The sequence below is a fragment of the Macaca fascicularis genome, chromosome 15 (assembly GCF_037993035.2).
Source record: "Macaca fascicularis isolate 582-1 chromosome 15, T2T-MFA8v1.1".
NCBI lineage: Eukaryota > Metazoa > Chordata > Mammalia > Primates > Cercopithecidae > Macaca > Macaca fascicularis.
Genome location: NC_088389.1, coordinates 72010788 through 72036320, shown reverse-complemented (window position 1 = coordinate 72036320; position 25533 = coordinate 72010788). Strand labels below are relative to the sequence as shown.

The window sequence follows — 25533 nt, the reverse complement described above, 5'->3', positions numbered from 1 at the left end:
GATCCTGTATCTGAAGATGTGTCTTCAAATACGGGTCGTTTTTCAAAAGGCAAGGCAATATAAAGGCAAAGTTGCTGAAGTCTTATCTCACTCATCTCTCCCTACCCAGAAGTCAATAACAGACAGACTTGGGAAATGTAATTTAGCTTGAAGTTAGCTTATAGAGGTCTGAAGTAGTCTGAAACAATGGCATGTTGCTGGCTTAGTTCAATGCCCAACTAACAGATATGTCTCCATTCTGAAAGGTGTTCAGAAGGTCGAGACTTTCCGGGTTTTCAAACGGCTTTTGTGAAAGACTAGGTATCTGGTTCAGTCTACTCTAAAACAGAACTATTTCTACCTCCCTAGAACTAACTTCCCCCATTATTCCCAGTCCATCCCTACATGAACCTTGGCAACAACATATATGGAAAGCAGTGGTAAATTTCATTTGCATTAGAGGTAGACAGACCAGGTCAGATTCGGTAAGAGGCAATTTGGTAACGAACAATGAATCTGAAGTTGAATCGGTGGTACTGATTCAAATTTACAGTGGTAAATTTCATTTACCACTTGGCTACATGGGAAAGCAAATTTCACTTACTACTTGGTTCCAAACATTTATAGGATTTCATTAACTTTATTAATATGCTGTTATGAGCTGGGAGTGCTGGCTCACACCTTTAATTCCAACACTTTGGGAGGCTGAGGCAGGAGGATTGCTATAAGCCCAGGAGTTTGAGACCATCCTCGGCAATCTAGTAAGACCCCCATCTCTACAAAAATAAATAAAAGTTAGCCGGGCATGGTGGTTCTCGCCTGTAGTCCCAGTTACTTAAGAGGCTGAGGTGGTGGGAGGATTGTTTGAGCCCAGAAGATCGAGGCTGCAGTGAGCAGTGATCATACCATTGCACTCCACCCTGGGCAACAAAGTGAGACCCTGTCTCAAAAAAACCAAAATGACACACATATTCTATTAATGGCCTGAATGTGTCCCCCAAGGTTCATGTGCTGGAAATTTAATCTTTAATGCAACCATGTTGAGAAGTAGGACCTTTAAGAGGTGATTCGATCGGGAGGGTTCTGCCCCCATGAATGGATTAATGTCATTATTGCTTAGAGAGTGGCTTTGTTATAAAAGCAAGTTTGTCCCCCCATGCCTCTTGCTGTGTGCTCTCTTGCCCTTCCACCATGGGATGATGCAGCAGCAAAGAGGACCTCTCAAGATGCCGATACCTTGATACTGGACTTCCCAGTATCCAGAACTATGAAAAATAAATTTCTTTTCTTTATAACTTACCCAGTCTGTAGTACTCTGCTACAGCAACACAAAAGAGAAGACACGTATCATGAAATAAAAATTGTCAATATGTCAGACTTGAGGACACTTCTACAACACTAAAGGTACGGTTGAGACACTTTAGTTGGCATCAATAAGAACTTAATCACCTAATGACTATAAAACACTCTAACCCTGGGGTATCCAATCTTTTGACTTTCCTGGGCCACGTTGCAAGAAAAATTGTCTTTGGCCACACATAAAATACACTAATAATTACAATAGCTGATGAGCATTTAAAAACATCACAAAAAAAGCCTCATAATGTTCTAAGACAGTTTATGAATTTGTGTTGGGTCACTGTCAAAGTCACCCATGGGCCACAGGATGGACAAGTTTGCTAACGTAACCAGCTGGATATGAGAGACTAGATAATCTTACCTCACTACGCACTAACACTGTAACTGGCAAAATGCAAGTTCTTCATTGGTGTTAGATAAATACATACAGGAATGAATTTTGAAAAACAAAAACAAAAAAATCATGAGTTCGGCCAGGCATGGTGGGTCACACCTGTAATCCCAACACTGGGAGGCCAAGGTGGGCAGATCATCTGAGGTCGGGAGTTCAAGATCAGCCTTACCAACATGGAGAAATCCCAGCTCTACTAAAAATACAAAATCAGCTGGGCGTGGTGGCACATGCCTGTAATCCCAGCTACTTGGGAGGCTGAGGCAGGAGAATCGCTTGAACCCCGGAGGCAGAGGTTGCAGTGAGCCAAAATCGTGCCACTGCATTCCAGCCTGGGCAACAAGAGCGAAACTCTGCCTCAAAAAAAAAAAAAAAAAAAAAAGAAAGAAAAGAAATCAATAGTTTAATGAAAAACAAAATCACTTTTCAAATAGAGAATCAGTTCAGCCCAAGGTTCTTCAAGTTCCTGGTAAGTACAACCACTCCAGTGATTAAACTCTTGTCAAACTAGTAGTCCCAAAAGTTTAATGACAGGATTCCACTATTAAAACAGGCATCCTTGACTATACTCCTTACTGCAATGGTTATATTCTACTGGGCTTATGCTTCCACTGGATTCCATTTTAAAGGTTAAAAACCTAATAACTCAGACAAAAAGTTAAATATTAGTGTTACTAAGTAGTTTTGGATATTATAGAATTTTAGAGTTAGAAGAGATCTTTAGAGATCATGTCATTCAATTAATACAGGAATTTGCTCTATACTATACCTAGTCTAGTGGACCATCTTTTGTTGATTATACTACTTCAAAAGCCTCCAAACAAACCTACTTCTACACTTATCCCTTCCCAATCTATTCTCTATCATCAGCTAGCAGAAACTTCTCAACACGGAAATCAGATTATGCTGCTTCAAACTATTTGAAGGCTTCCATTTGCAAACTCCATAACCTGGCTCTTGCCAGCCTCAAAGACCTGCCCTCAGCTCACAGCTAAATTCCTCCTGTTTGCTCCTCCTGCTGTCTGGAATGCTTTTCCAATTCAACCCTCCCCATTTGCTCTTCCACGACCAGCTCCATCCATCTCATGCTTCAAATGTCAGCTTTAAACAAACAACTCCTCAGAGAGGCTTCCTTTAATATCTCTCCACCTAATTATTAACTGTATGTTTTCTTCATATGCCAGTTTTTAATTATTTATTGGCTTGTTTTCTAACGTATCTTCCCCATCAGACTGTAAGAAAGCTCCAGAAAAACTGGCAACTTGTCTGCCTTTATTCCTCTCCAGTATCCCAAACAAATAGGAGGCACTCAATAGTTATCAACTGAATTTATGGATGGTGACTCAAATTCTGAAATTCCTAACAGTGGGAGAGCTACTAAATAACAAATAACCTCAATTCTTCTTTCTGTGAACTGAAATCTGTCTTCTAGTTCTTAAATATCCTGCAACAACCAGCCAAATCAGGGCTGAGCCCGTGAACTCGATCAGGACTGATTCCTAACCTTTTTTTTTTTGGTTCGTGAACCTTTCTGACAAATCCTTTGAAGGTAATGAATGCTCCTTCTCCTCAAGAAACAGCACATGCACAGAAACAAAACATCCAAGAGGTTTCACTCCCTCAAGACCAGCACAGACCACAGACTAAAATTCTAACCTGGACGAGAAGAGGATTCAGCAATACAATTTTTGAGAACTAAAGTCTTCAAAAATTAAATTTTAGAGAAGACTACAGAGCATCTTCTTCGAAAATAAAAAAAGGGACATGTCAGATGTCTTCAAACTACCTCACTTCAGAGGGTGCAATTGGAATCAATAAATTTTCAAGTCTAAAAGAAACTTGGGAGATCATCGTCCAAAAACTGAAGGCCCAAAAGGTAGGAGACTGGTCTGCGGTCAAGTTAGCACAACAAGGCTGGTCTTTGGTCCCCCAAACCGGTGCTCTTTCCACTTAAATCTCGATGGTTTCTTACACAGAGTTTCAGTAGTCTGAGAATTGGAAGGGAGCGGAGAGCAGAGGGAAGACTGGGGGGAGAGAGAGACGGCAGGATTGACAGGGAAGGGTCACTCTCTTTCCACTCTCCGGGAAGCGTGCAACACAGCCGGGGGCAACCTGGGGGCAACTCCCAGGGCTCACCTGTCTGGGGCCCAGAGGCGGGTGGTGCGGTCTCGGGACACGGACACAAAGGCCCCCGGCGGAAAGGGGCAGCACACCAGGCCCCGTACGTCCAGCTCGTGGCCCCGGAGCGAGCAGCTCAGCCGGTACCTGGTGGCGCCGCTCGTCATGGCCAGTGTCTGTTGGGCGCCCGGTGCCCGGGCACTGCGCAAGTCCAGTCCGTAGGGGCGACTCGGAAAGCGCCGGGCCGCGGCCGGAGAAGGGCCTGTAGGTAAGTGGCGGCCGGAGACCGGAAGAGCCCGAGAGCCGGTACGGAAGGGCGGCTGGGAAGGGGCGCGCCGAGCGGGCCGAGTGACACAGCAAGCCTGACAGGCACACCGGAATTCATCATCGGCCTCAGCCCTCCATGACGCAGAGTGTGTGCGTCCCGGCAGCTGACGGCGATGTGGAGCTGAGCTCGCTTTACTCCTGGGCTCGGGACTCCCCGCCGAGGAAGAGAGAAAGAGCCCCTCCCTGCCACCAGGACGCCCGACCCGGGGATCCTTCCCAAACCCAGATCTCTTCCGACTCCGGGCCCAACCGTTTGTCGTAATTCGGGACGCGGGCCGGGACTACAACTCCCATAATGCCGCGCCAGTTGGCGTGAACATCCAGCGCGCCGAATCCGGATATTTTAAGCCTGAGTTCTTCGCGCTGGGCTTGGCGGAATGGCTGAGTGAGATTGTTTGGTGTGTACTGTTAGGTCATCCTCACCTCTTTTCCCTGATAATCTCGAGGTTTTTGCAAGTTAACTGTGTTTTTCAATTAAAACGAGAAAGCTTGAGGCCAAATTGGGAACTATTAATCACTGAACTATTCCTCCGTTTCAAGTTATCCGAATGTCCTACCCTCTATTGTCAAATTTACAAACAAATACAGTGGTCCAAGTCAATTTTTTAAAGGTATAACTACTTTTTTCTGGCGACTTGTTAAAATGTAGATTCTGATTCAGTAGGTCTGGGTTAGAGCCGAGATACGTATTGTTAACAAGCCCCCCGCCCACCCACCCGTGGTGCTACTTGCTGGTCATTATCAGATCTTACTGAGTACCAGGGTCAACATGACCTGTCTCTTTACTTTGTTTCCCTCCCATTCGCTATTCTCTCGCATCCAACTACACTTTTCTACAAACCTTTCTAAATTGCTAAGCCCAATTCACACTTTTCTGATTTCTCCCCTTCCTAAAACTCCCACTCTAGGTTTGGAATCACTTTTCTCCTGGTTTGGGAGATCATTCTTGAAATGTTGCCTTTTGATACTTCTTTGCTACCATATCCCCTCCCTGGGTGGATTATTTACTACTTTGCTTATTTCTAAAGCTGTATTCCCATATTGTCTTTTCCAAACTCTAGATCTGTATTTCTAGCTATCTGTTAGAAATCTCTACCAATTAATCTTACTTAAATTATTTCAACTTTTCTTTAGCCTTTCTACCCCTTCTCTCCAGCCAATCCTACACATTAAAATATATTTGTGAAATACACACTTTATTGTTTTTTATCTGCTTGACGACCTCTGATGGCTTTCCATTTTTCTTGTTGTTGTTTTTTGTTTGTTTGTTTGTTTGTTTGAGACGGAGTGTTGCTCTGTTGCCAGGCTGAGTGCAGTGGCGCGATCTCGGCTCACTGCAACCTCCGCCTCCGGGGTTCAAGCGATTTTCCTGCCTCAGCCTCCCGAGTAGCTGGGACTACAGGAGCGCGCCACCACGCCCAGCTAAATTTTGTATTTTTAGTAGAAACGAAGTTTCACCATGTTGGCCAGGCTAGTCTCAATCTCTTGACCTCGTAATCTGTCGGCCTCTGCCTTCCAAAGTACTGGATTACAGGCGTGAACCACCATGCCCGGCTGGCTTTCCATTCTTACAGTACAGCATTACATAGGGCCTTTCTTTCTTTTTTTTTTTTTTTTTTTTTTGAGACGGAGTCTCGCTCTGTCGCCCAGGCTGGAGTACAGTGGCGCAATCTCGGCTCACTGCAAGCTCCGCCTCCCGGGTTCACGCCATTCTCCTGCCTCAGCCTCCCGAGTAGCTGGGACTACAGGCGCCCGCCCCTGCGCCCAGCTAATTTTTTCTATTTTTAGTAGAGACGGGGTTTCACCATGGTCTCGATCTCCTGACCTTGTGATCCGCCCACCTCGGCCTCCCAAAGTGCTGGGATTACAGGCGTGAGCCACCACGCCCGGCCTACATAGGGCCTTTCACACAATCTCCCTAATCTGTTTTACTAGATTCATCTCCCTCTGTTTTCTCTCTTATTCTAGCCATTTCGAATTTGTCACCATTCCCTGAACACATTATACTGTATGCTGTCCATGTCTCTATGCTCTTTGTACGTGCATTTTTTTTTTTTAACTTAGAATTCCACTTTCTCCATCTGTCATAGTTCAACACCAGTTTATCTTCTGGTTTCTTCTAGTTCCCCTGGGGAACCAATGCAGTTTTATTTGTTGTCAATATAGTATTTACTGCATTCTAATATATTCTTTTATGTCTGTCTTTTCTACCGGACTACATTTTATTATTATCAAGACCTTTTATTTTACATGAATCTTAACCATCTAGTTTACTGCCTCCTATATAACAGGAAATGTTTTTCAACTTTGTATTCAGTTTACCAATTTTCACAGTCTCTCATTTAGTTCTCAAAATAACCCTGCAAGGTAGATAGTATTATTATTCCCATTTCACACATAAAGAATTTGCCTCGTTTAAAAAATGTTAATTTGGAGGCTATTAGGTTGAGATAGCTCCAGCTCTGGAGCCCAACTCAATGTAAACAGTAAAATGAAACTTAAGCTTAACTAACAGAAACAGACAAACCTCTAACTATGGACTTTCCACTTTAACCAATCAAGTAAGTATATTTTCTTGGTCTTGCTTCCACCAACCCTTTATAAAAGTTTTCGCCTCATGCTGTAATTGCCCAACTGTGTTCTTACCTGCTGCCTTCCAAAAAAACCAATGCACTGAGAACTACAAATGTTGCAGCAGGGAAAGATGAATAATCACAGAGCCAGCCGAGCGAGGAGGATGGGAGATATTTCTCAAATCCACCTCCAAGAATGTAGAGGCTAGGTTTTTAAAGGATCAGTTGGTGGGCAGGAGGCTAGGAAATGGGAAATGCTAATTGGTTGGGTCAAGGATGAATCACAGGCGTGTCAGAACTATCTTCCTGAACCTGAGTCATTTCTGATGAGTGGGGTTCACAGGTCCAGGTTGTGTCTGTTGGTCTGCCAAAATGCTAAATTTGAAAAATATCTCAAACACCAGTTAATTAAGTTTCACAATAGTAATGTTATCTGTAGGAGTAGTTGGCGAAGTTACAAGTCTTGTGACCTCTGGTTACATGACTCCAGAGCAGGAGGCTCTATAGAAAAGCAAGCTAATTATTCTGGACGAGGTGGCTCCGCCTGTAATCCTACAACTTGGGAGGCCGAGGCAGGTGGATCACGAGGTCAGGAGATCGAGGCCGTCCTGGCTAACACAGTGAAACCTTGTCTCTACTAAAAATACAAAAAATTAGCTGGGCACGGCGGCATGCACCTGTAGTCCCAGCTACTCAGAAGCCTGAGGCAAGAGAATCGCTTGAACCTGGGAGGCAGAGGTTGCAGTGAGCCGAGATAGCACCACTCCACTCCAGCCTGGGCGACAGAGGAAGACTCTGTCTCAAAAAAAAAAAACAAACAGTGAAATATGAACTTCATCTTTAAGGATGGTTATCAGCTTCTAAATCACATTTGTCTTGCCGGTCCTGTAGAACATTGCAGAAAATGTTTCAAAGCTAATACATTTCAATATCCCAAAAGATAATTGCTGTTTTCAAGTTTTTGGTGCCCAAAAAGGAGAAAAACATTCTTCTAGTGCTAATACATTTAGTAAGCTTTTTTCTTGGCTTTTAATAAGTTTTTTGTTAAACATTTAAGGACACTTTATCCTTTCTTTTCATATGCTTTGAAATATTGTCTAGATAATTACATAATTCATTGAAAGATGGCTAACGTGAATATTCATTATGATTTTTATTGTCCCCTTATTGAAAGTTTATTTATTTATTTTTTTAACTTTTTTTTTTTTTTTTTTTTTTGAGATGAAGTCTTACTCTTGTCGTCAAGCTGGAGTGCAATGGCGCAATCTTGGCTCACTGCAACCTCTGCCTCTCGGGTTCAAGCAATTCTCCTGCTTCAGCGTCCCGCGTAGCTGGGATTACAGGTAGCTGTCACCACGCCCAGCTAATTTTTGTATTTTTAGTAGAGACATGTTTCACCATGTTGGCCAGGCTGGTCTCGAACTCCTGACCTCAGGTGATCCACTCGCCTTGGCCTCCCAAAGTGCTGAGATTACAGGCGTGAGCCACTGTGCCTGGCCAAAAGTTTATTTTTAAAAAGTATTAATAATGCATTCCTTGGTTTAAAATTCAAAAGATGTAAAGGATGCACATTTTCAAACCCTAACCACCCAGTTTTCCTCTCTGGAGGCTTCTCAGTTTCTTGTGTTGTTCCCAAAGATTGTTTATACAGATGCAAGAAAATGTTAGCATTGAATACTTATTCACCTTAGTTTATATATCTTGGAAAACTTTCCATATTGTATGGGAAGAAGAAAACTTTTCCTCTACCCTGTCATGTTCACTATTCAAGGGCCTACGAGTTAAACTGACAAAAGACAGACTAACAGGAGAAAAATATCAATTTCTTATGCATAAAACAGCCAACAAAAGCAGCAGCTGGCTAGTCAAATGGTTAAACTTTAAGGCTTACATAACTAAGTAGGGAAAATGGTGGGGGAGAAACAGCTTTTACAGGGAAAAATAGAAACATTGACTTTTAGGAGAACAAATAAGAAAGTTTGTGTTCATCTATATGGTTAGGAGTGGTGTTTCCAGCTTCTTCAAGGCCATAAGTTAGGGGATTTATGGTAGCATCATTCCCCAGAAATTTTGCTTTTAATCAGATAAGGAACTCTCTGGCGCAATCTTGGCTCACTGCAAGCTCCACCTACCAGGTTCATGCCATTCTTCTGCCTCAGCCTTCTGAGTAGCTGGGACTACAGGCACCTGCCACCACGTCTGGCTAATTTTTTGTATTTTTAGTAGAGACGGGGTTTAACCATGTTAGCCAGGATGGTCTCAATCTCCTGACCTCATGATCCACCCGCCTCGGCCTCCCAAAGTGCTAGTATCACAGGTGTGAGCCACTGCGCCTGGCCAAAATATTTTTATACCAGCTCTGGGGTTCGTAGTCAGCCTCTGCAATATCAGTATACAAGGGGCATCGTTTTTTATAGATGGCCAAATTTCATGTGATTTTATGACTGTAGCATTATTAATTCAGTGTTGTTTGATTTTTTTCCTATTCTTTCTCTGTAACATGCACTGTTCAAAGAAATAACCTTGGACAATGAGCATATGTCATTTATATGTATGAATTCAGTGTGAATACGTGCTGACTTCCTGGAAGTGGAGTTACTAGGTCAAAGGACATGTGCATTTGGATGTCTATAGCCATCTTCTTTCAATAGACACTCCTACCAGTGTATCCAAAATCTTAGTTGATGTACCTATTCACTAGTAAGTTCACTAACTTTTCTCTATTTTATAGTAGAATAACTTAATGATGTCACTCCTCAAAGTTTCTTTTCTTTTTTAAAATTCATTTTTGTTTTCATTTTCTGTAGGGGGGGGTCTCACTATGTTGCCCAGGCTGGTCTTGAACTCCTGGCCTCAGTGACCATCCTGCCTTGGCCTCCCAAAGTGTTGGGATTAGAGGCATGAGCCACCACACCTGGCCAAAAAGTTTATTTTCTTAAAAAACCTACACACATCCTACAAAGACATTTTTGAGTTATTTTGTTAATGTTTTTCTTCTGTGCACCCTGGGCTACATAAGCATGACTGGCCATATTCAGTACCACGTGGTATCCTCTTCATTGGGCCTTATTGCCCCTGACTCTATTGAGTACCCACTTGCCCCCTTCCCTACTCTGTCATTCTCCCTTTAAAACATCCAATCACTGCTGTACAAATCAAGGTTGAATTCCTTTCACATTGGACTATTTTCCCTATTGGAGTAGTAAATTATGGATAAAAATGTGTCCTTACTGTCAGGGTTTGTTATCTTTGACAACAAAAGTAAATATATAACTGCAAGTTATAATGAGTGATATGTAGTGTTAAAATAATGAAATTGGAGGTCATTAGACTGAAGTCGCTTTAATGCACTGAGTTCCTACATAGGGAAACAAACTTAAAATAGAATCACAAGTGGCCAACTAGTCATCAGTTATATTGTCTTGAACTTGCCACAAGAACAGTCAAAATAAGACAACTGCTCAAACTTTAACCAATCAAATAATTTCTTTGCTATGCTCTGCATTTACTCTCTGAAAGCTTTCAGCTACCTCTAGAGGAGCCCCAAACCACTTATGATTTGGAGCTGCCCAATTCATGAATTGCTGTCTGTTCAAACAAGCTCTTTAAAATTTTAATGTTCCAAAGTTTACCTTCTAACAGGAATAGTACAGGGTGCACTGAGGACATATAATGAGGTGGGAGACCAGAAGGAGTTGGAGCACTAATCTAGTATGGACTGTCAGAGAAGAAGACCTCTCTAATAAAAGACATTTGGGTTAAGACTTGAATGATGAACAGGACTTTGGACAGTGAAAAGCAGAGGGACAAAGATTCCAGGAAGAGAGAATTGCAGTGAAAAGGACTAGAGACAGAAAGGAACTTGATACACAAGTAGTCTTACAATAAAATTACAATTTGATATAACCTGATTACTAACCAAATTATAACTTGATATAACCTAATTACAATTTGATATAACCTTAAAAGCAACAGAACCTAATACATAATGATCCAAAGTCAAATAAGATACGGTGCCTACTCTCAGGAAGCTCAGAGGCGAATATGTGATATGTATTCCTATTCTCTATTCCTTTTTCATCATGAAAAAGATATGGGGACAGGGATCAATACTTATTACCCAAATGAGCTTAAGCATATTATTTAATCTCTTTAAAACTTGGATAATAGTATCTGTTCTGCCAATTTCAACTGTTAATATCTGTCAGGGTCCTTAGGTGCAAGAAACAGAAATCATCTATAAATGATATAAAAGCTGAAAATGAATTTATTAAAGGACATCAAGCAGCTCACAGACTCTCCCAGAAGCTGAAGAAACAAGCTAGAGGTTCTCCCAATAAAGCCTCTGGGTACCAACACTGCAGCCTGCACCAACACACTGATGCTGGACACTGGTTGCTGGTGATAGAACTTTGCAGTCTCGGAAACGATGTAGTTACCGTGGCTGTCACCCTTACTTCAACAGACTCTCTGAAGTCCTGCTTCTGGTTGTCATTCAAGTTTGAGTTGGGTCCACCAAATTAGATTGGAGAGTCTAGCAAGCAATAATACTCATGTCCCAGTAATAAGGAAGACTAGGAAAGCCAGTATCTGTCACTTCCAGTTTCTGTAAGGGTGTTTGGGGACAAGGTAAGGGAGAAACTCTGCCAAAAGGATGACAAATGGCCACTGCAAATAGGGTGGGCTCTAATGAGATAATTACATGAAAATGTTTCAGAAACTAAGGGGGAATTCAGCCACATGACATAATCTCATTTTGTACTGATTTTTAACTCCTTGAGGGCAGGCAAGTTGGAAATATGTGTAAAATAATGTGAAAATCCCAATACATATGCAATCACATTTAAGCTCTATCTATGAAGATTGGAAGGAAACATACAGTAAAAGTTATTTTATTAGAGAAGTGGGATTTGAGATGAAGTAGTTCTAAAAAAAAAAAAAAAAGACACTTTCCATTGAATTCACAGTCTTCCCCACAAACTTGGATCCAAATTCTAATGAAAGGAAGCTTAAAGACACAAAGCTTCTGGTGAAATGAGGAACAGAACAGTTGGTGCCAGAATCGCATCCATACGTCATGATGCATTGTGTACGCTATGCAGTCCTAATAGGGAGGAAAACTACCACTAATTACGAATTTAGAAAATTGCACAGTGCTGCCTACCACGTAATAACTTCAAATGTAACCTGTTACACGTTAGCCGACGTGAGGTTACAATAGGGACATAGCAAAACTCGCTAGAGTTACTTCAGGTAAGGCACACAGAGGTTGCTCTGATTATCAAGAAAAGCAAACGTTCACATAAAACGTTTTCCGACCGCCCCGCTCTTCCCCACTTCTTCCAAAAATCTCTGAAGAGTGGTGAAGAAACAAACATCAGTCCTCCATTCTCGCGAGAGCTCCGCGTGTAACCAGCGGCTGAGGCGGAGGATTGGTCACGCAGGATGAGGAGGCTCCGCTATCCCGCCCCCGTTGCCGGGATACGCCGCGGCGCACGGCCGCTAGTGGGTAGGCCTGAGAGCAGAGGAAAACTGCGCGTGGGCCTCAGAAAGAAGTTATAGGGCACACGCGAGTCGGGCGACCGCCCCCCTTCCGCGCCGGCGGAGGTGAGAAACCCCGGGTCCCATCTCTTCCTCCCTCCCTCCCGTGTCTGTTCTCTTGCCTTGGAGATGCTGATCCGCTCCAAACAAAACAAATTCTAACTCTGGGTCTTAGCTGTTACTGTCGGGCCAGGCATGTACCAATTCTAGTCCGGCGAAGGGTGAGAACAGACCTCCTCCAACAGCCCAACCACCCCCCCCCCCACTACCCCACTCCCCGCAGGAGACCCGCCAAGCACAGAGCGGAGGGAAGGACCACGATGGGCTAAAGGATTTTAGTCAAAGAAATAGATTTCTACCTGTTACAGTGGAAGGGATTTATTTCTGTCTGTTGATCACAGTGCGGGCAGTTAGCAACTTTCCACTTTTTCACGTGTGAGAACGGTTGACTTAGGGAGGATAATGACAGAATAATAATTAGAAGCCAGATGTTTTAAATTTAATACTTATCTTCACAACAGCTCTGCAAGGTAGAGCTTATTGTCACCCTTCTGTTTTACAGAAGATGAAATCCTGAGGGGCTAAGTAAGGTGGCAAGATTATGCAGCTGCTAACTTTGTCAGCACTAGTTTGTATCGCTAATTTTTCTGGATCCAAAGGCCAGGCTGCCTCTCTGATTGTGTGAATAACTGGAAATTGTGTGACTCTTTGATTGAATAACCCCGGAGTTAGTGGTATATTTGTTGCTAATGCCCCCCTCTTAATCCGACTGGTAATAATATAATGGTAAGCTTTTTTTTTTTGCGACAGTAAAGCGGTGGAAAAGAAAATTGGGTGAAATTTCTGTATGTTGTACATTTTCTCGAAGTTAGCAGGAAACCTAGAGTAATATCTTTTCCACTGGAAAGAGATGTTTATTGTATTCGTTTACTTGTGGAAAAACCATTTTGATCATACACCCTGTCTTTCTTTTCAAACAGTCATTTCATGAAATTACTTTTTCCATTTGAAATTCTTTTGCTTTCTACATAGAGTTCAAAATGGCAAGGAATTAGAATCAGGGAGCTAGTGGGGTCAGGAAGATTGGTGTGAACGTATTCAAATGAGAGATCTGACTGGAAATTTCAGATAAACAATTGAAAACTCAAAATTGGTGCCCAGTTGAAAGGGCAGAACTGTAGACATTGCTTAGTGAGCCAGGCACATAGTTGGAGTTACAAAGATGCATGATTGTAGAAAGAATAGAAGCAATCCAAGGACTGATTATGAATAATGCTAAGAAAAGTCAGAAAAGTAGTACTGGACATACAGTGTAGAAACAGAGAAATCATTTTAGTCCAACACACGCTTTGTTTGCTTTTTAACAATTTAGTAAATTTTTGTAATTGGCAATACCTTTATGTAGGAGGAAATTTAAAAGGTACAAAAGAGAACAACGTTTTTGCTTGTCACTGAGACAGATGTTGGGGATATAAAGATTCAGCTCTTGCCATAAAGGGCAAGAAATACTTAAGCAGATCATTTCAAGTGGTGTGATAGCTTCTGGAATAAAGAAATACACAGGATGCATGGCAGCACATAGAACAGGTCTATACACTGAAATTGAAGAAGACGAAGATTCCAAGACCAGTTATGGACTGGTCATGGAAGGATTCCCTGAGAAAGTAACAGGCAAAATGTGTGTTAGGCAAGGGGACCACTTAAGAGGCTGGTATAATAGTCCACTTGAGTCAGTGATGCCCTGAATTGGCCAGTGCTGTAGGAATAGAGAGTAAAGTACCTGTTAAACACTTACTAACAAAATCAGTAGAACTAAACAAAACAAACTCAGTAGAACTATGTGATCAGCCATGGGATGTGAGGGAGAGGGAGAGATCAGGGACTAAGTTTCTGACTTCTGTGACTAGGAGGTGATACCAAGAGGAAGGACAAATTTTGCGGAGCTGATAATGAGTTTGGATTATATATGTTTATTTTGAAATATTTAGACGTCTAAGTGGAGATATTATTATTTGGATATAAACACCACAAGCTGAGTGCTAAAATAAGGGCTGGACATATGAAATTGTGTGGAATCAGTTGTTAATTGTTAAAACCCTGAGTGTGGATAAGTGGGCCAAGGAGAGTTTAGAGAGAGAGAAGAAAAAGATGGTGGATGGTATCTTAGAAAATGCTCTATATAAGCATTTCTGTCTCAAGGAGACGGAAAGAAGAATCAGAAGAGAGGGAAGTGTCATGGAGATGTTTCATATAAATGTGGACACCAGTAAAGTAGGATGACATTTACATCACTGGCAGTATTGGCAATGGTCATTTGAATCAAACAGTAGCAATCCAGGAGATAGTGGAAACAAAGCAGTAGAAAATAGTGGATATAAGCTATTCTTTTTTTTTTTTTTTTTTTTTTTTTGAGATGGAGTCTTGCTCTGTTGCCCAGGCTGGAGTACAGTGGCTTGATCTCGGCTCACTGCAAGCTCCGCCTCCCAGGTTCACGCCATTCTCCTGCCTCAGCCTCCCAATTAGCTGGGACTGCAGGTGCTTGCCACCATACCCGGCTAATTTTTTGTATTTTTTAGTAGAGATGGTGTTTCACCGTGTTAGCCAGGATGGTCTCGGTCTCCTGACTTCATGATCCACCAGCCTCAGCTTCCCAAAGAGCTAGGATTACAGGCGTGAGCCACTGCGCCTGGCCGGATATAAGCTATTCATAAGAATTTGGCTGCATAAGGGAAGGATATATGGGACAGTTAGATAGAGGTGGTTGCAGGGTCAAGAAATAAGTCTTTGAAGGTAGAAAAGAATTGAACATGGTAACAGACTGAAGGAAAGGAGAAAGTTTAAAGATATTGGTAGCAGTGAGCGTAATGCCACAAAGAAGGTGGGATCAAGGGTAAATCAGAGTAGAGATTGATCTTGAATGACAGAAGGAATGGCTGTTGAGATAGGAGGGCAGAATGGATGTAGAGAAGTTTATGTGCCCCAAAGGTGATGGAGTTCAAGTTGTAATTTTCTTAAATGAGTCATCTGCTAAGAGTGGCAGGAACAGAGATTGAAAAGTAGTTAAGGATGAGAATTATCAAGTAGAGAGGTATCTTAACAAGGCTAAACACTTTCTGAAATGAGGGTCCAACTAAGATTTGTGACTATCACTTTGCAGTACCCCAGTCTGTACAGTTGTATGATTTCCACCAGCAATATTCAACACTTCAGGTTGGATGTGGAGAAGGGTTTCTGATTTTGCCAGATGGGTGGAAAAGAGTTCCAGGATACAAATTATTTGATGGTGCTCATGAGACACTAATTTAATGAGAGAAGGAGGAGAGTTCTTAACCACCCTTGTCAGGGTATCACTAGTGACTTCTTGGATGGGGACTCCATTGGATATTTCAGTTTTCATCTTACTTGAATTTCCAACTGTAAATGGCATGGCTTGTTCCTGCCTTCTCTTGGCATCTCTGACATACACTCCTGGTTTTTTTCTTTGCTTTCTGGGCCTTAATTTTCATTCTCTCATACTAGATTTTCCTCTTCTGTGTGATCTGTATGTATTGATGTTCCTCAGGACAATCTTGGGCACTATTCTCTTTTTCTCCATATTCTCTCTCTAGATAAGTATCTTCATAACTATTTTATATGACCTACAATAGGACATACATTTTTATATTGTAGCCTAGTAAACACATATGTGTAAATTTATGTAAATATAGCTGAAACAAAAATTTACTGAAACAATGTTTACCCTTCGTATGTTCAGTGAACTCTTTTTGTTTAAATTTTATTTCACATTTTAGTATCTTGGTCATAACCTGCAAAATTGTTTTCAGAACTCACTAATGGATGTGACCAACAATTTGAAAACTACTACTCTAAATTATGAGATAATTTTAAATAATATTATATTCTGATGAATAAAGGAGAGGGCTGATAAACCAGGAGAAAATGAGTAAATTAAGGAAATGGTTTAAAGGCAGGTGTAGCAGGAATGAAGATGAGAAAAGGGTAGAAGGAGAGAAGACCCAAGAATAGAGTATTTCAATTAAGATGTTTGAGATGAAGCAATTCCAGATGATGACAAGCTCCATGTATTGCCATGGCTATCAGTGACTGAAATGGAGTTAAGATCATTGCTAAAGTTGAGATCACGGAACTGTGAAGCTGCAATGTTAGGTATTGGATCTAGTATCCAAATGGAAGTCATCCAGGATGATGGTGAGATTGGAATAGAGAAGCTGTGAACTAGGTACAAAAGACTTTAGTAAAGATAGAGGAGAGATTAGGAAGTCACAAATTACCAGCAACCAGGAAAGATCAAGGCAATATTGTTGCATTCACAGATCCTCAGAGGAAGTGAATCTTGTTTATTTTATTTTATTTTTTTTTTTTTCGGGGATGGAGTCTCGCTCTGTCACCCAGGCTGGAGTGCAGTAGTGCAATCTCAGCTCACTGCAAACTCCATCTTCTGGGTTCACACCATTCTCCTGCCTCAGCCTCCCGAGTAGCTGGGACTGCAGGCGCCCACCCCTACGCCCAGCTAATTTTTTGTATTTTTAGTAGAGACAGGGTTTCACTGTGTTAGCCAGGATGGTCTTGATCTCTTGACCTCGTGATCCACCTTCCTCGGCCTGCCAAAGTGCTGGGATTATAGGTGTGAGCCACTGCGCCTGGCCTCTTGTTTATTTTTTTAAAGGTATGGAAGAATATTTTGAAAGTGACATTTGGGAGCAAGAAAAGTGCCACCTCCTTTGCTTTAAAAGAGGACAGGAAGCTAAAACAAATGGACTACTGAAAGTGTTACTCTCAGTGGAAGCCAAGATTCTGTTAAAGTTAAGAAAATAGAAAGTATTTGTAACAAGATTCAGAATATAAGAGAGTTAATTGTGAACCTGAAAATGCAGAGAAAAGATTAAGAGCAAAGAAAGATGTTGGCTGTGACAGGAGAGAAAACTTACCAGAGTATAGGATGAGAATACTAAAGAAATAGATAACCACAGGGGCTTGCATTTTGGTAAGATAATAGAAAGAGGAGGAAGGAATGTTGCAAGAAACAATCTCATAGTTCTAAATGGAGCACAATGTCAAATTTGAACAAAGTTAACCTTGTAGTGGTACACAGAATGGCAGCTTGCAAGAACAATTGTGAATTAAATGTAAGTGTATGATGGGTCGTTATTGTCTTGCTAGAGAAGACATCAAAGGATTGAACTGTTTATTGCTTCCAAACAGTGATTAAAGTAAAGAAACAATGGCCAGCAATCACAAATCTTCAGCAGCTCGCCCTGTTTCAAGAGGTGGAGTTGGATTAACAGGAAGGCCTCCTTCTGGGATACGACCCCTATCAGGAAATATTCGAGTGGCAACTGCAGTAAGTTTGAAACAAATCTATTTACTTTGGGAGGCCAAGGTGGGAGGAGTCCAGGAGACTGGGGCTTCAGTGAACTAAGATCATGCCACTGCACCCCAGTTTGTGAGTTTTTGACTCTTTCCACCCCAAAAAATCTGTTGAATGCTTGTGCATATATTGTGGTAGAAGTTGGAAATCCCCTCTGTAATAAGAGATTCTACTTTGTTGTTTCTTTATTTCATAAGCATATTATTAAACATGTTTGGGTTGTTTTTTTGGAAAGCATCTGGAAATGTAAATGTGGAAGAATGTTCGAAAGACACTCTGGGAAGAAGATGCCTGCTCCTGCAGATACTCAATTTAAAGCTGCAATAATTTTAGTTGAATAGTGTATTGGAGCCAGAATAAAATGAAATGAATAGACCAGAAATAGAATCAAGCATATAAGAATTTAGTTAATGATTGATGTGGTGTTTCAGATTAGTTGGCAAAACATTGAGTATTCAATAGAACATTCCAATAATTATTAAACCATTTGTTTGAAAGTATTTTTAATCCTCTCTTATACCTTTTGTCAGAATTCTACATAGTTTAGAAACTTGGTATTTCAAAAATGAAACCATAAATGTAGTAGAGGAAAATGCTGGCAAGTATTTTGTATACACTTGATATGGACTAGGCTTTTCTAAAAATGACAGAAATAACAAGTACTGAAAAGGAAAGCATTTTTATTATATATCTGAATTTACAAAAAATAAAACACCATAAAAATTAAAAGAGAAATGACACCTGGTAAAAACATTTATAATATATATACCATATATAGGATCAGAATCTCAAAAAGTAAACTTTACTTCTTTTTTGAGACAAGAGTCTTGCTCTGTCACCGAGGCTGGAGTGCAGTGGCATGATCTCGGCTCACTTTAAGTTCTACCTCCTGGGTTCATGCCATCCTCCTGCCTCAGCCTCCCAAGTAGCTGGGACTATGGGCACCTGCCACCACGCCTGGCTAATTTTTTGTATTTTTAGTAGAGACGGGGTTTCACCGTGTTAGTCAGGATGGTCTCGATCTTCTAATCTTGTGATCCTTCCACCTTGGCCTCCCAAAGTGCTAGGATTACAGGCGTGAGCCACCGTGCCCGACCAACTCTGCTAATTTTTAAGTGCTCTTTCTGTATTAAGACTACAAGCCTTATGTCCAATCAAAATTTCATGACATTTCTTTTGAGGCTGGGGTAATACTATAAAACTATTATAAAACTCATCTAGAATAATACAAAAATAAGAAAAAGTACAATACTCTAACGTAAAATATATTATAGACAATGAGTGAAACAATATTCTGATTGCCACAGTACCTGGAAATAAACTCTAGTGAATGTTAAAGAATTTAACATAGGAGAGTGTGTCATAAATAGTGAATCAATAAGAGAAACACAGCATATGAGGAAAAGTTAGATGAAGTTTATGAGTTGATATTCTAAGCAGGATATCCTGTAAAGATAATTATTACATTTTCATTATCATTATAATGTAAAAACTGGGAAACAGGCAACGGCCTGATGTTGGTGGAGGGAAGCAGGCCTAGGCTTGGTGAGGAGGCAAAGTTCTGAGGGGACAGGCTGACAAGGAGGACCAGAGGCCCCTGGAGGAGCACGGAAGGAGAAGATCTGCCTGTGGGTTTCCATTGCCCAGCTCCTGCCCACACTCCCGCCTGCTGCCCTGACCAGAGTCAGCATGCCTCTTGAGCAGAGGAGTCAACACTACAAGCCTGAAGAACGCCTTGAAGCCGGAGGAGAGGCCCTGGGCCTGGTGGGTGCGCAGGCTTCTGCTACTGAGGAGCAGGAGACTCCCTCCTCCTCTTCTATTGTAGTGGAAGTCACCCCGGGGGAGGTGCCTGCTGCTGAGTCACTGGGTCCTCCCCAGAGTCCTCAGGAGCCTCCACCCTTCCCACTACCATCAGCTACACTCTCTGGAGCCAATCTGATGAGGACTCCAGCAACCAAGAAGAGGAGGGGCCAAGCGCCTTTTCTGACCTGGAGTCCAGCTTCCAAGCAGCACTCAGTGGAAAAGTGGCTGAGTTGGTTCATTTTCTGCTCCTTAAGTATCGAGCCAGGGAGCCAGTCACAAAGGCAGAAATGCTGGAGAGTGTCATGAGAAATTGCCAGTACTTCTTTCCTGTGATCTTCAGCAAAGCCCCTGATTCCTTGCAGCTGGTCTTTGGCATCAAGCTGATGGAAGTGGACCCAATTGGCCACTTGTACATCTTTGTCACCTGCCTGGGCCTCTCCTATGATGGCCTGCTGGGTGACAATCAGATCATGCCCAAGACAGGCCTCCTGATAATCCTCCTGGCCATCGCAAAAGAGGGCGACTGCGCCCCTGAGGAGAAAATCTGGGAGGAGCTGAGTGTGTTGGAGGTGTTTGAGGAGAGGGAGCACAGTATCTTCGCGGATCCCAGGAAGCTGCTCACCCAAGATTTTGTGCAAGAAAACTACCTGGAGTACTGGCAGGTGCCCGGCAATGATCCTGCATGCTACGAGTTCCTGTGGGGTCCAAGGGCCCTCGTTGAAACCAGCTATGTGAAAGTCCTGTGCCATATGCTAAAGATCAGTGGAGGACCTCACTTTTCCTACTCACCCCTGCATGAATGGGCTTTGAGAGACGGGGAAGAGTGAGTCCGAGCACGCGTTGCGCCAGGGCCAGTGGGAGGGGGTCTGGGCCAATGCACCTTCCAGGGCCCCATCCATTAGCTTCCACTGCCTTGTATGACATGAGGCCCATTCTTCACTCTTTGAAGAGAGCAGTCAGCATTCTCAGTTTTGGGTTTCTGTTGTATTGGATGACTTGGAGATTTATCTTTGTTTCCTATTGGAATTGTTCAAATGTTCCTTTTAACAGATGGTTGAATGAACTTCAGCATCCAAGTTTGTGAATTGCAGTAGTCATACATAGTGTGTTTATATAGTTTAGGAGTAAAAGTCTTGTTTTTTATTCAGATTGAGAAATCCATTCCATTTTGTGAATTGTGACTTAATTACAGCAGTGGGAAAAGTATTTGCTTAAAATTGTGAACGAATTAGCAATAACACACATGAGATAAAGAACTCAAGACATTAAAAGATAGTTAATTCTTGCCTTATACCTCAGTCTGTTCTGTAAAATCAAACAGATATGCATACCTGAATTTTCTTGGCTTCTTTGAGAATGCAAGAGAAATTAAATCTGAATAAATAATTTAAAAAAAAATTGGGAAACAACCTAAAAGACCTTACAACAGGTGAATCTTAAACAAATAATGATATGTATATCCCTATAATAGGCTATTAGATAGTCATTACAAACTACTTTCAAGATATTTCAGAAAATAATATACTTTAACAAAAGTTTAAAAGCAGTGTTGTATCAATTTAACATAGAAACATACATTTATACATACATAGAAATGAAATGAAAATAAATGAATAGACAGAAATGTCCACAAATTTATCTGATGTTCACACAGGTAATTTCAACTAACTGAGAACTTGCAGAGGGCCAATAGTCAAGCTCCTACAGTAGGCTAACTGCAAACTACAGATAATGATGGGTCCTGTGGTTAACTCATAAGAAAAGCAGCATTTTTGGAGGGAATGATTTTGTTAAAGTCAGATTTTCCTAAAGTTTTCAGATTTTTTTCTAGAGTTTCAGGTAATAATATTAGGACATCGTCATCAACTTAGACCGACATAATTTTTCTAAAATCTTCATACATAGGATAGTAAGGGTATCTTTTTCTTTTATTCCAGTAAAAATTGATAATTAAATATTTATAAAAAGAATCTGACATTTATTGGCCACCTACTATTTGCCAGGCACTTTATCTATTTATTTGTAAAATTTTTAAAATTTGTATATATTTATGCAGATGTCTTACATGCATATATTGTGTAATGGTGAAGTGTGGGCTTTTAGTGTACCCATCACCTGAATAGTGAACACTGTACCAAGTAGGTAAGTTTGCAACCTTCACCTTCCTCCCACCCATCTTTTGTAATCTTCAGAGTCTATTGTCTCACTCTGTATGTCCATATGTACCCATTGTTTAACTCCCACTTGTAAGTGACAACATGCGGTATTTGACTTTCTCTTTCTGGGTTGTTTCACTTAGGATCATGGCCTCTGGTTCCATCCATATTGTTGCAAAAGACATGATTTCATTCTTTATTATGGCCGAGTAGTGTTTCATAGTATGTGTGTATATATATATGTGTGTATGTGTGTGTGTGTGTGTGTGTGTGTGTGTGTGTAACCACATTTTCTTTACGTAGCCCTCCATCTCCGTTGATGGACACTTAGGTTTTTTTTCATATATTTGCTGTTGTGGAAAAGTTGTGTGATAAACATAGGAATGCAGGTATCTTTTTGAAATAGTGATTTCTTTCCTTTTGCAGTGGGATTGCTGGATCATATGATAGATCTATGTTTACTTTTTGAAGAACTTCCATACTGTTCTCCATAGTGGTTATACTAACTTACATTCCTACCAACACTGTACAAAGGGTCCCTTTTCTCTATATATTTGTCAGCATTTGCTATTGCCTTTCTTTTGGAAAAAAGTCATTTTAACTGGGGTGAGATGATATCTCATTGTAGTTTTGATTTGTATTTCTCTGATGATCAGTGATGTTGAGCACCTTTTCATATACCTGTTTGACGTTTGTGTATCTTCTTTTGAGAAGTTGTCTATTCAGACGTTTTGTCCATTTTTTAATTGTATTATTAGATTTTTTTGCTAGTGAGTTGAGTTCCTTATATATTCTGTTTATTAATTTCTTGTCAGATGGATAGTTTTCATATATTTTCTCCTATTCCTTTGGTTGTCCCTTCACTTTGTTGATTGTTTCCTTTGCTGTGCAGGTGTTTTTTAACTTGATGTGATTCTATTTGTTTATTTTTGCTTTGGTTTCCTTTGCTTGTGTGATATTACTCAAAAAAACCTTTTCTTGGACCAATGTTCTGGATAATTTCCCCCATGTTTTCTTTTAGTAGTTTCATAGTTTGAGGTTTTAATTTAAGTCTTTAATCCATTTTGATTTGATTCTTATATATGGTGAGAGATATGGTTCTAGTTTCATTCTTTTGCCTGTGGAGATCCAGTTCTCCCGTACCATTTATTGAAGAAATTGGCATTTCCTCAGTGTATGTTCCTTGCATCTTTGTCAAAAATGTGTTCCGGTAGGTATATGGATTTATTTCTGAGTTCTCTATTCTGTTTTTATGCCAGTATGCTTTTTTTTTTTTTTTTTTAATTCAGAATGGGTTTGGCTGTCCTAGATCTTCTATGATTCTATATAAATTTTAGGCTTTTTTTGTTTGTTTGTTTGTTTCTGAGACAGAGTCTTGCTCTGTCATCGAGGCTCAAGTGCAGTGGTGCAGTCTCGGCTCACTGCAAGCTCCGCCTTCTGGGTTCAAGCCATTCTCCTGCCTCAGCCTCTGGAGTAACTGGGACTACAGGCGCCCACCATCACACCTGGCTAATTTTTTTTTTATTTTTAGTAGAGACGGGGTTTCACCATGTTAGCCAGAATGGTCTCGATCTCCTGACCTCGTGATCTGCCCGCCTTGGCCTCCCAAAGTGCTGGGATATCAGGCATGAGCCACCGTGCCTGGCTTTTTTTTTTTCCTTTCTATTTTTGAGAAGAATGTCATTGATATTTTTACAAGGATTGCATTGAATTTGTAGATTAATTTGGATATTCTGGATATTTTGACAATATTGATTCTTCCATTCCATGAACATGGAATATCTTTCTATTTTTTGGTGTTCTTTTCAGTTCCTTGCATCAGTGTTTTACAGTTTTCATTGTAGAGATCTTTCACTTCTTGGGTTAATTCCTATGTGTTTTATTTTATTTGTAGCTATTGTAAATGGGACTACTTTCTTGATTTTTTTTTCATATTGTTCACTGTTAGTATATAGAAATGCTGTTGATTTTTGTATCCTGCAATTTTTCTGAATTTTACTGAATTTACTATTTATCAGTTCGAATAGTTTTTTTGGTGGAGTCTTCAGATTTTTCCAAATATAAGATCACATCATCTGCACACAGAGTTAATTTGACTTCTTCTTTTCCAGTTTGGATGCCCTTTATTTCCTTTTATTGTCTGATTGCTCTAGCCAAGAATTCCAGTACTATGTTGAATAACAGTGGTGAAAGTGGGCATCCTTGTTGTGTTCTAGATCTTAGAGGAAAGGCTTTCAGTTTTTCCTCATTCCATAGGATATTAACTGTGGATCTGGATCTGTCATATATAGCTTTTATTGTATTTAGATATGTTCCTTGTATACCTGGGTTTTTGAGGATTTTTATCATCAGGAGATGTTAAATGTCATCAAATACTTTTACAATATCAATGGAAGGTTTTTGTCCTTCAGTCCGAGGATATGATCTATCACATTGATTGATTTGCATATATTGAACTATCTTTACATACCTATCTTTACATACCTATCTTTACAAAGATAGATGTAAACTATCTTTACATACCAGTTGGTCATGACAAATGATCTTTTTAATGTGTTGTTTAATTCAGTTTGCTGGTACTTTGTTGAGGATTTTTGCATCAATGTTCATCAGGGATATTGGCCTCTAGTTTTCTTTTTTCTTCATATGTCTTGTCTGTTTTTTTTTTTTAAATCAGGGTAATACTGGTCCTGTAGAATGAGTTTGAAAGTATTTTCTCATCTTCTATTTTTCAGAATAGTTTCAGTAGGATTGGTATTAGTCCTTTTTTAAATGTTTGGTGGAACTCAGCAGTGAAACCATCAGGTCCTGAGCTTTTCTTTGCTGGGAGACTTTTTAAAAATTTTTTTGAGACAGAATCTCACTGTCGCCCAAGCTGGAGCACAGTGATGTGATCTCTGCTCACTGCAACCTCCGCCTCCTGGGTTCAAGCTATTTTCCTGCCTCAGCCTCCTGAGTAGCTGGGATTACAGGCGTGCGCCACCACACCCAGCTAATTTTTGTATTTTTAGTAGAGACGGGGTTTCACCATGTTGGTCACGCTGGTCTTGAACTCCTGACCTCGTGATCCACCCACCTTGGACTCCCAAAGTGCTGGGATTACAGGCGTGAGCCACCACACCCAGCTGGGAGACTTTTTATTATGGCTTGGATCTCATTATTTGTTATTGGTCTGTTCAGGTTTTGGATTTCTTTATGGTTCAGTCTCTGTTGGTTGTATGTGTTTAGTCATTTGTTCATTTCTTCCAGATTTTCCAACTTATTGCATATAGTTGCTCATAGTGGCCTCTAATGATTCTTTGAGTTTCTGTGTTATCAGTTGTAATGTCTTTTTTTTTTTTTTTTCATTTGTGATTATATTTATTTGAGTCTTCCCTCTTTTTTTCATTAGTTAGCCTGGCTAAGAGTTTGTTGATTTTGTTTATCTTTTCAAAACACTGACTTTGTGTTTCGTTGATCTTTTATATTTTTTTGTTTCAGTTTCATTTATTTCTACTGTGATCTTTATTAATTTCTGATATGAATTTTATGTTTGGTTTGCTCATGCTTATCTGATTTTTTAATATGCATTATTAGGTGGTTTATTTTAAGTTTTTCTACTTTTTTAATGTAGGCATTTAAAGGTATAAACTTTCCTCTTAGTACAGCTTTTACCATATCACGTAAGTTTTGGATATGTTGTATTTCCATTGTAATTTGTTTCAAGAGTTTAAACAAATTTCCTTTTTAATCTCTTTGACCCACTGGTCATTCAGGAACATATTTCTATTTGTTGGTATAGTTTTCAAAATTCCTCTTGTTATCAATTTGTAGTTTTATTCCATTATGGTCAGAGAAGATACATATATATTTAGGATTGTTGTATCTCTTGCTGAATTGATTCCTTTATCATTATAT

At 40.5% G+C, this 25533-nt stretch overlaps 2 protein-coding genes and 1 pseudogene across 15 annotated transcripts in view; 2 read left to right on the top strand and 1 right to left on the bottom strand.

Moving 5' to 3' along the window:
* Nucleotides 1-4145, bottom strand: part of PLAA (phospholipase A2 activating protein) — a 41205-nt gene extending 37060 nt beyond the window's left edge. For all 4 annotated transcript variants that reach the window (XR_012424660.1, XM_045373338.2, XM_045373339.2 and 1 more), the window contains exon 1: nucleotides 3866-4145. Coding sequence is in view for 2 of the 4 variants with exons in the window: in XM_045373338.2 (XP_045229273.1) it covers nucleotides 3866-4014 (149 nt within the window). In the remaining 2 variants the exon portion in view is untranslated. The remainder of the gene's footprint in view (nucleotides 1-3865) is intronic.
* Nucleotides 4146-4525: 380 nt separating this feature from the next.
* The window catches only part of IFT74 (intraflagellar transport 74), a 128328-nt gene continuing 107320 nt past the window's right edge, over nucleotides 4526-25533 (top strand). For 8 of the 11 annotated variants that reach the window (XR_006692692.3, XR_001485412.4, XR_012424661.1 and 5 more), the window contains exons 1-2: nucleotides 12226-12354; nucleotides 17512-17650. Coding sequence is in view for 5 of the 11 variants with exons in the window: in XM_015436490.4 (XP_015291976.2) it covers nucleotides 17531-17650 (120 nt within the window). In the remaining 6 variants the exon portion in view is untranslated. Of the gene's footprint in view, nucleotides 4573-12225; nucleotides 12355-17511; nucleotides 17651-25533 lie in introns of those variants that run through there. The other 3 variants (XR_012424662.1, XM_015436491.4, XM_015436486.4) reach the window with 2 other exon arrangements.
* On the top strand, nucleotides 19241-20939 carry LOC135967560 (melanoma-associated antigen 3-like; annotated as a pseudogene).